At 43.6% G+C, this 10,554-nt stretch overlaps 1 protein-coding gene across 1 annotated transcript in view; it reads right to left on the bottom strand.

Moving 5' to 3' along the window:
- The window catches only part of LOC116375835 (glutamate receptor-interacting protein 2-like), a 179,098-nt gene that overhangs the window by 108,256 nt on the left and 60,288 nt on the right, over positions 1-10,554 (bottom strand). Inside the window, exons 7-8 of the mRNA XM_031833741.1 lie at positions 9,507-9,652; positions 6,786-6,933 (exon numbers count right to left, since the gene is read on the bottom strand). Of these exons, the coding sequence (XP_031689601.1) occupies positions 6,786-6,933; positions 9,507-9,652 (294 nt within the window). The remainder of the gene's footprint in view (positions 1-6,785; positions 6,934-9,506; positions 9,653-10,554) is intronic.

Here is a 10,554-nt window from a genome sequence, read left to right as displayed (position 1 = left end):
GGCTAGTTGAGAACACCTTTATTTAACCAGGTAGGCTAGTTGAGAACACCTTTATTTAACCAGGTAGGCTAGTTGAGAACACCTTTATTTAACCAGGTAGGCTAGTTGAGAACACCTTTATTTAACCAGGGTAGACTAGTTGAGAACACCTTTATTTAACCAGGTAGACTAGTTGAGAACACCTTTATTTAACCAGGTAGTCCAGTTGAGAACACCTTTATTTAACCAGGTAGGCTAGTTGAGAACACCTTTATTTAACCAAGTAGACTGGTTGAGAACACCTTTATTTAACCAGGTAGGCTAGTTGAGAACACCTTTATTTAACCAGGTAGGCTAGTTGAGAACACCTTTATTTAACCAGGTAGGCTAGTTGAGAACACCTTTATTTAACCAGGTAGGCTAGTTGAGAACACCTTTATTTAACCAGGTAGGCTAGTTGAGAACACCTTTATTTAACCAGGGTAGACTAGTTGAGAACACCTTTATTTAACCAGGTAGACTAGTTGAGAACACCTTTATTTAACCAGGTAGTCCAGTTGAGAACACCTTTATTTAACCAGGTAGGCTAGTTGAGAACACCTTTATTTAACCAGGTAGACTGGTTGAGAACCCCTTTATTTAACCAGGTAGGCTAGTTGAGAACACCTTTATTTAACCAGGTAGGCTAGTTGAGAACACCTTTATTTAACCAGGTAGGCTAGTTGAGAACACCTTTATTTAACCAGGTAGGCTAGTTGAGAACACCTTTATTTAACCAGGTAGACTAGTTGAGAACACCTTTATTTAACCAGGTAGTCCAGTTGAGAACACCTTTATTTAACCAGGTAGGCTAGTTGAGAACACCTTTATTTAACCAGGTAGACTGGTTGAGAACACCTTTATTTAACCAGGTAGGCTAGTTGAGAACACCTTTATTTAACCAGGTAGGCTAGTTGAGAACACCTTTATTTAACCAGGTAGGCTAGTTGAGAACACCTTTATTTAACCAGGTAGGCTAGTTGAGAACACCTTTATTTAACCAGGTAGGCTAGTTGAGAACACCTTTATTTAACCAGGGTAGACTAGTTGAGAACACCTTTATTTAACCAGGTAGACTAGTTGAGAACACCTTTATTTAACCAGGTAGTCCAGTTGAGAACACCTTTATTTAACCAGGTAGGCTAGTTGAGAACACCTTTATTTAACCAGGTAGACTGGTTGAGAATCCCTTTATTTAACCAGGTAGGCTAGTTGAGAACACCTTTATTTAACCAGGTAGGCTAGTTGAGAACACCTTTATTTAACCAGGTAGGTTAGTTGAGAACACCTTTATTTAACCAGGTAGACTAGTTGAGAACACCTTTATTTAACCAGGTAGGCTAGTTGAGAACACCTTTATTTAACCAGGTAGGCTAGTTGAGAACACCTTTATTTAACCAGGTAGGCTAGTTGAGAACACCTTTATTTAACCAGGGTAGGCTAGTTGAGAACACCTTTATTTAACCAGGTAGACTAGTTGAGAACACCTTTATTTAACCAGGTAGACTAGTTGAGAACACCTTTATTTAACCAGGTAGACTAGTTGAGAACACCTTTATTTAACCAGGTAGTCCAGTTGAGAACACCTGTATTTAACCAGGTAGGCTAGTTGAGAACACCTTTATTTAACCAGGTAGACTAGTTGAGAACACCTTTATTTAACCAGGTAGTCTAGTTGAGAACACCTTTATTTAACCAGGTAGGCTAGTTGAGAACACCTTTATTTAACCAGGTAGGCTATTTGAGAACACCTTTATTTAACCAGGTAGGCTAGTTGGGAACACCTTTATTTAACCAGGGTAGGCTAGTTGAGAACACCTTTATTTAACCAGGTAGGCTAGTTGAGAACACCTTTATTTAACCAGGTAGGCTAGTTGAGAACACCTTTATTTAACCAGGTAGGCTAGTTGAGAACACCTTTATTTAACCAGGTAGGCTAGTTGAGAACACCTTTATTTAACCAGGTAGGCTAGTTGAGAACACCTTTATTTAACCAGGTAGGCTAGTTGAGAACACCTTTATTTAACCAGGTAGGCTAGTTGAGAACACCTTTATTTAACCAGGGTAGACTAGTTGAGAACACCTTTATTTAACCAGGTAGACTAGTTGAGAACACCTTTATTTAACCAGGTAGTCCAGTTGAGAACACCTTTATTTAACCAGGTAGGCTAGTTGAGAACACCTTTATTTAACCAGGTAGGCTAGTTGAGAACACCTTTATTTAACCAGGTAGGCTAGTTGAGAACACCTTTATTTAACCAGGTAGGCTAGTTGAGTACACCTTTATTTAACCAGGTAGACTAGTTGAGAACACCTTTATTTAACCAGGTAGGCTAGTTGAGAAAACCTTTATTTAACCAGGTAGGCTAGTTGAGAACTCCTTTATTTAACCAGGTAGGCTAGTTGAGAACACCTTTATTTAACCAGGTAGGCTAGTTGAGAACACCTTTATTTAACCAGGTAGGCTAGTTGAGAACACCTTTATTTAACCAGGTAGTCCAGTTGAGAACACCTTTATTTAACCAGGTAGGCTAGTTGAGAACACCTTTATTTAACCAGGTAGACTAGTTGAGAACACCTTTATTTAACCAGGTAGTCTAGTTGAGAACACCTTTATTTAACCAAGTAGGCTAGTTGAGAACACCTTTATTTAACCAGGTAGGCTAGTTGAGAACACCTTTATTTAACCAGGCAGGCTAGTTGAGAACACCTTTATTTAACCAGGGTAGGCTAGTTGAGAACACCTTTATTTAACCAGGTAGGCTAGTTGAGAACACCTTTATTTAACCAGGTAGGCTAGTTGAGAACACCTTTATTTAACCAGGTAGGCTAGTTGAGAACACCTTTATTTAACCAGGTAGGCTAGTTGAGAACACCTTTATTTAACCAGGTAGGCTAGTTGAGAACACCTTTATTTAACCAGGTAGGCTAGTTGAGAACACCTTTATTTAACCAGGTAGGCTAGTTGAGAACACCTTTATTTAACCAGGGTAGACTAGTTGAGAACACCTTTATTTAACCAGGTAGACTAGTTGAGAACACCTTTATTTAACCAGGTAGTCCAGTTGAGAACACCTTTATTTAACCAGGTAGGCTAGTTGAGAACACCTTTATTTAACCAGGGTAGACTAGTTGAGAACACCTTTATTTAACCAGGTAGACTAGTTGAGAACACCTTTATTTAACCAGGTAGTCCAGTTGAGAACACCTTTATTTAACCAGGTAGGCTAGTTGAGAACACCTTTATTTAACCAGGTAGGCTAGTTGAGAACACCTTTATTTAACCAGGTAGGCTCGTTGAGAACACCTTTATTTAACCAGGTAGGCTAGTTGAGAACACCTTTATTTAACCAGGTAGGCTAGTTGAGAACACCTTTATTTAACCAGGTAGGCTAGTTGAGAACACCTTTATTTAACCAGGTAGCCTAGTTGAGAACACCTTTATTTAACCAGGTAGGCCAGTTGAGAACACCTTTATTTAACCAGGTAGGCTAGTTGAGAACACCTTTATTTAACCAGGTAGGCTAGTTGAGAACACCTTTATTTAACCAGGTAGGCTAGTTGAGAACACCTTTATTTAACCAGGTAGGCTAGTTGAGAACACCTTTATTTAACCAGGGTAGGCTAGTTGAGAACACCTTTATTTAACCAGGTAGGCTAGTTGAGAACACCTTTATTTAACCAGGTAGGCTAGTTGAGAACACCTTTATTTAACCAGGTAGGCTAGTTGAGAACAACTTTATTTAACCAGGGTAGGCTAGTTGAGAACACCTTTATTTAACCAGGTAGGCTAGTTGAGAACACCTTTATTTAACCAGGTAGGCTAGTTGAGAACACCTTTATTTAACCAGGTAGGCTAGTTGAGAACACCTTTATTTAACCAGGTAGGCTAGTTGAGAACACCTTTATTTAACCAGGTAGGCTAGTTGAGAACACCTTTATTTAACCAGGTAGGCTAGTTGAGAACACCTTTATTTAACCAGGTAGGCTAGTTGAGAACACCTTTATTTAACCAGGTAGGCTAGTTGAGAACACCTTTATTTAACCAGGTAGTCCAGTTGAGAACACCTTTATTTAACCAGGTAGGCTAGTTGAGAACACCTTTATTTAACCAGGTAGGCTAGTTGAGAACACCTTTATTTAACCAGGTAGGCTAGTTGAGAACACCTTTATTTAACCAGGTAGGCTAGTTGAGAACACCTTTATTTAACCAGGTAGGCTAGTTGAGAACACCTTTATTTAACCAGGTAGGCTAGTTGAGAACACCTTTATTTAACCAGGTAGACTAGTTGAGAACACCTTTATTTAACCAGGTAGGCTAGTTGAGAACACCTTCATTTAACCAGGTAGGCTAGTTGAGAACACCTTTATTTAACCAGGTAGGCTAGTTGAGAACAAGTTCTCATTTGCAACTGCGACCTGGCCAAGATAAAGCATAGCAGTGTGAACAGACAACACAGAGTTACACATGGAGTAAACAATTAACAAGTCAATAACACAGTAGAAAAAAAGGGGGGAGTCTATATACAATGTGTGCAAAAGGCATGAGGAGGTAGTGAGGAATGACGTGATAGGTAGACTGTCTATCTGAGGAATGACGTGATACAGTGCCTTGCGAAAGTATTCGGCCCCCTTGAACTTTGCGACCTTTTGCCACATTTCAGGCTTCAAACATAAAGATATAAAACTGTATTTTTTTGTGAAGAATCAACAACAAGTGGGACACAATCATGAAGTGGAACGGCATTTATTGGATATTTCAAAGTTTTTTAACAAATCAAAAACTGAAAAATTGGGCGTGCAAAATTATTCAGCCCCCTTAAGTTAATACTTTGTAGCGCCACCTTTTGCTGCGATTACAGCTGTAAGTCGCTTGGGGTATGTCTCTATCAGTTTTGCACATCGAGAGACTGACATTTTTTCCCATTCCTCCTTGCAAAACAGCTCGAGCTCAGTGAGGTTGGATGTAGAGCATTTGTGAACAGCAGTTTTCAGATCTTTCCACAGATTCTCGATTGGATTCAGGTCTGGACTTTGACTTGGCCATTCTAACACCTGGATATGTTTATTTTTGAACCATTCCATTGTAGATTTTGCTTTATGTTTTGGATCATTGTCTTGTTGGAAGACAAATCTCCGTCCCAGTCTCAGGTCTTTTGCAGACTCCATCAGGTTTTCTTCCAGAATGGTCCTGTATTTGGCTCCATCCATCTTCCCATCAATTTTAACCATCTTCCCTGTCCCTGATGAAGAAAAGCAGGCCCAAACCATGATGCTACCACCACCATGTTTGACAGTGGGGATGGTGTGTTCAGGGTGATGAGCTGTGTTGCTTCTTCCACATGTTTGGTGTGTCTCCCAGGTGGCTTGTGGCAAACTTTAAACGACACTTTTTATGGATATCTTTAAGAAATGGTTTTCTTCTTGCCACTCTTCCATAAAGGCCAGATTTGTGCAATATACGACTGATTGTTGTCCTATGGACAGAGTCTCCCACCTCAGCTGTAGATCTCTGCAGTTCATCCAGAGTGATCATGGGCCTCTTGGCTGCATCTCTGATCAGTCTTCTCCTTGTATGAGCTGAAAGTTTAGAGGGACGGCCAGGTCTTGGTAGATTTGCAGTGGTCTGATACTCCTTCCATTTCAATATTATCGCTTGCACAGTGCTCCTTGGGATGTTTAAAGCTTGGGAAATCTTTTTGTATCCAAATCCAGCTTTAAACTTCTTCACAACAGTATCTCGGACCTGCCTGGTGTGTTCCTTGTTCTTCATGATGCTCTCTGCACTTTTAACGGACCTCTGAGACTATCACAGTGCAGGTGCATTTATACGGAGACTTGATTACACACAGGTGGATTGTATTTATCATCATTAGTCATTTAGGTCAACATTGAATCATTCAGAGATCCTCACTGAACTTCTGGAGAGAGTTTGCTGCACTGAAAGTAAAGGGGCTGAATAATTTTGCACGCCCAATTTTTCAGTTTTTGATTTGTTAAAAAAGTTTGAAATATCCAATGAATGTCGTTCCACTTCATGATTGTGTCCCACTTGTTGTTGATTCTTCACAAAAAAATACAGTTTTATATCTTTATGTTTGAAGCCTGAAATGTGGCAAAAGGTCGCAAAGTTCAAGGGGGCCGAATACTTTCGCAAGGCACTGTAGGTAGACTGTCTACCAGTTCAGCTCACCTGTCCACCACACTTCCTGTGGGTCTGTCTGCTCACCTGTCTACCACACTACCTGTGGGTCTGTCTGCTCACCTGTCCAACACTAGCTGTGGGTCTGTCTGCTCACATGTCCACCACTCTACCTGTGGGTCTGTCGGCTCACCTGTCCACCACTCTACCTGTGGGTCTGTCTGCTCACCTGTCCACCACTCTAGCTGTGGGTCTGTCTGCTCACCTGTCCACCACTCTAGCTGTGGGTCTGTCAACGCACCTGTCCACCACTCTAGCTGTGGGTCTGTCAACTCACCTGTCCACCACTTTAGCTGTGGGTCTGTCAATGCACCTGTCCACCACTCTAGCTGTGGGTCTGTCAACTCACCTGTCCACCACTCTAGCTGTGGGTCTGTCAACTCACCTGTCCACCACTTTAGCTGTGGGTCTGTCAACGCACCTGTCCACCACTCTAGCTGTGGGTCTGTCAACTCACCTGTCCACCACTCTAGCTGTGGGTCTGTCAACTCACCTGTCCACCACTTTAGCTGTGGGTCTGTCAACGCACCTGTCCACCACTCTAACTGTGGGTCTGTCTGCTCACCTGTCCACCACACTAGCTGCTTTGATCCTGTCGATGACGATGACCTGTTTGTTCCTGTGGGTGGCGGTTGTCAAGGTGATACCCAGAGCCGCCCCAGGTGACTTGGCGATCTCCACCAATAGGGGACCAGACACATTCGTCACAGTATCTGAAAGGTCACAGATAAAGTTTGATAGAATACGGTTGCAGGCTTTAAAAAAAAAAAGATGTTGTGTCGCAGTTTTGGCAGAATAATTGTCACAATACTCATTATATATGCAATGCATCTCCTAGACACAAAAAAAACTGTTCCACAGTTTAAACTTTTTTAATTCCTCCAACTGTATGATGACTACGATATGGCATTCAGAGTCCACCTCCCAGAAATGTATTACAATGAGAGGTTAACAGCAGGAACATGGGACAATTAGCTGTCATTATGGTCCAGGAAAGTTCAGTTCCAGCCCTTGAGGACTGAAGTGATTTTATTTTTTACCTGATTTACCATAATTGGTCAATTACTGTCATTTTAAGAACAAATTCTTATTTTCAATGACTCCCTAGGAACAGTGGGTTAACTGCCTGTTCAGGGGCAGAACGACAGGTTTGTGCCTTGTCAGCTCGGGGATTTGAACTTGCAACCATTCCGGTTACTAGTCCAACACTCTAACCACTAGGCTACCCTGCCGTATTCAATGACCAGAGTGTTTTGTCCACTCATCTGGTGTCCACTCTGGTGTCCACTCTGGTGTCCACTCTGGTGTCCACTCTGGTGTCCCAGGTAGGAATCCCTGATTAGTGGGGAAGGATGGAAAACAGCAGAATTGTGGCCAGGAAAATACAGCTATTGAATAGCGCATTTTTTACACTATACTGTGATAGTTGATCATTGTAATCTGTAATATTGGAGAAAGTTTGGAGGAGAAAGAGACAACAGCTGCTGTTTCCCTTGCCTCCTTCCTAAGCCATAGAGATCTGGGGCGGCAGGTAACCTAGTGCTGGGCCAGTAAACAAAATGTTACTGGTTCGAATCCCTGAGCCGACGAGGTGAACAATCTGCCGATGTGCCCTTGAGCAAGGCTCTTAACCCTAATTGCTCTGGATAAGAGTGTCTGGTAAATGACTCCAAAATGTAAATCTGCAGCTAGCTAAGTGTATCAACCATTTAATCGATAGAGGGGATTATGTTCTGCAGGTTTGATATATGAAGAGAGCACGCAAACTTTTGTAACAGAGCTAGTCTGCCTTGGACCCAGCCACAGTAGTTCACTATACCAAGCCAGAGAACCCTGTGTAGAGGGAGACTGGGGGTTGTAGTTCTCCCTGTTGCAGCCACAGTGCATCACTATACCAAGCCAGAGAACCCTGTGTAGAGGGAGACTGGGGGTTGTAGTTCTCCCTGTTGCAGCCACAGTGCATCACTATACCAAGCCAGAGAATCCTGTGTAGAGGGAGACTGGGGGCTGTAGTTCTCCCTGTTGCAGCCACAGTAGTTCACTATACCAAGCCAGAGAACCCTGTGTAGAGGGAGACTGGGGGCTGTAGTTCTCCCTGTTGCAGCCACAGTAGTTCACTATACCAAGCCAGAGAACCCTGTGTAGAGGGAGACTGGGGGTTGTAGTTCTCCCTGTTGCAGCCACAGTGCATCACTATACCAAGCCAGAGAACCCTGTGTAGAGGGAGACTGGGGGTTGTAGTTCTCCCTGTTCCAGCCACAGTGCATCACTATACCAAGCCAGAGAACCCTGTGTAGAGGGAGACTGGGGGTTGTAGTTCTCCCTGTTGCAGCCACAGTGCATCACTATACCAAGCCAGAGAACCCTGTGTAGAGGGAGACTGGGGGTTGTAGTTCTCCCTGTTCCAGCCACAGTGCATCACTATACCAAGCCAGAGAATCCTGTGTAGAGGGAGACTGGGGGTTGTAGTTCTCCCTGTTCCAGCCACAGTAGTTCACTATACCAAGCCAGAGAACCCTGTGTAGAGGGAGACTGGGGGCTGTAGTTCTCCTTGCTCCAGTGGTCTAGGCTGGCTAGGGCGGGCTGGGGGGCCAATTTGGGCTGGAAAAGAGTCCGGCAACACTGGGTAACCACTTCAATACAGGGAGGAGCTCAAAGGTCGCCAACCCTGCCACTCAGAAAACCTGCTGTTTGAGATTCAGAAATAAAAGGAAACAAGACCACAGACAGTCTGAGAGCAGCAGGAGTACCACTTAACTTCCTGTCTGAGAAGAAATAACACAATGTTTCTCCAGGAGGGACACAGACCCCAGATACCTTCTCTTGATGAGGGACACAGACCCCAGATACTTTCTCTTGATGAGGGACACAGACCCCAGATACCTTCTCTTGATGAGGGACACAGACCCCAGATACCTCCTCTTGATGAGGGACACAGACCCCAGATAACATCCTCTTGATGAGGGACACAGACCCCAGATACCTCCTCTTGATGAGGGACACAGACCCCAGATAACATCCTCTTGATGAGGGACACAGACCCCAGATCCCAACACAATACTATAAACAAATATAAACACACACTGTCTGGGATCCCAACACATTACTACTCACTATTCACTTTGTTCCACATTTCATTGAAGTTAGAGACTATAAACAAATAATATTCAGCCTGGATGACACAAAATAAGCTGACATTGTTTATTTATTTCTCCAGCAGTGTGAACTCTGATAGAGATAGAATGACTAGAATAGAATACATTATATTTCGGACGGTTTCTCTTACTCATGATAGAGACGTCATACTCGATCTGTAGGAGGGCCTCCTGACCACACTGGTTGAGTACGGCGAGGGCATCCCTGTGGTTGGCACTGTGGAGGGGCACCCCGTCTACACACATCAGCCGATCCCCCGGCTTCAGGCTACCCTCTCTACAGTAGGACGGGGGGGGGGGGGACAGGTAGAGGCAGAGGAGAGAGAGGAAGGGAGAAGAGAGAGACACACATGGAGAGGGGAGACACAGGGAGGTAGAGAAAGATAAATGGTAGAGATGGGCAGAGAAGAAGAAGGGGGGGTCACTGTTATTTGGTTCAATAAACAAGGATAGATGAACTAGTAAATCCAGATTTTGTTCCTGACCATGTGACCTGACCAGAGATGTTATACAAGACATATGGTGGCAGATGCACAGGGTAGATCCTTTTCAGAGTTCATAACAACTTCCTCGTTGTAAAAGGAAAAAGGAGGAAATGAAGATGGCTTCTATCCAACCCAAGCTATCTAAAATGACTTTTATACAACTGTCAGGCGATTTGTGACATTTGACCACAGTCCGAGGAGACACAAAGGAACGCTGACTGTGTCACACCCTAATCTATTTCACCTGTCTTTGTGATTGTCTCCTCCCCTCTTCAGGTGTCACCCATCTTCCCCATTATCCCCTGGGTATTTATACCTGTGTTCTCCGTTTGTCTGTTGCTAGTTCGTCTGGTTTGTCAAGTCAACCAGCGGTTTTGTCTCAGCTCCTGCTTTTATCAGTCTCTCAATTTCTCGCCCTCCTGGTTTTGACCCTTGCCTGTCCTGACTCTGAGCCCGCCTGCCTGGTCACACTGCCTGACCCTGAGCCTGCCTGCCGTCCGGTACCGTTGTCCCACCTCTGGTTTACTGACCCCTTGACCTGTGGATCGCCCCTGTTGGATTATTAAACCCTTGTTAACTCAACATTGTCTGCATCTGGGTCTTACCTTCACACCTGATAGACTGAACCAAAGACAGAGATGGAAGATGTCTCAGACAGTCACAGCCTACATAACAGCCTCGTAGTTGAGCGAGA

Source organism: Oncorhynchus kisutch, linkage group LG1 (genome assembly GCF_002021735.2).
Source record: "Oncorhynchus kisutch isolate 150728-3 linkage group LG1, Okis_V2, whole genome shotgun sequence".
Taxonomy (NCBI): Eukaryota; Metazoa; Chordata; class Actinopteri; order Salmoniformes; family Salmonidae; genus Oncorhynchus; species Oncorhynchus kisutch.
This window is presented reverse-complemented; position numbering and strand designations above follow the sequence as displayed.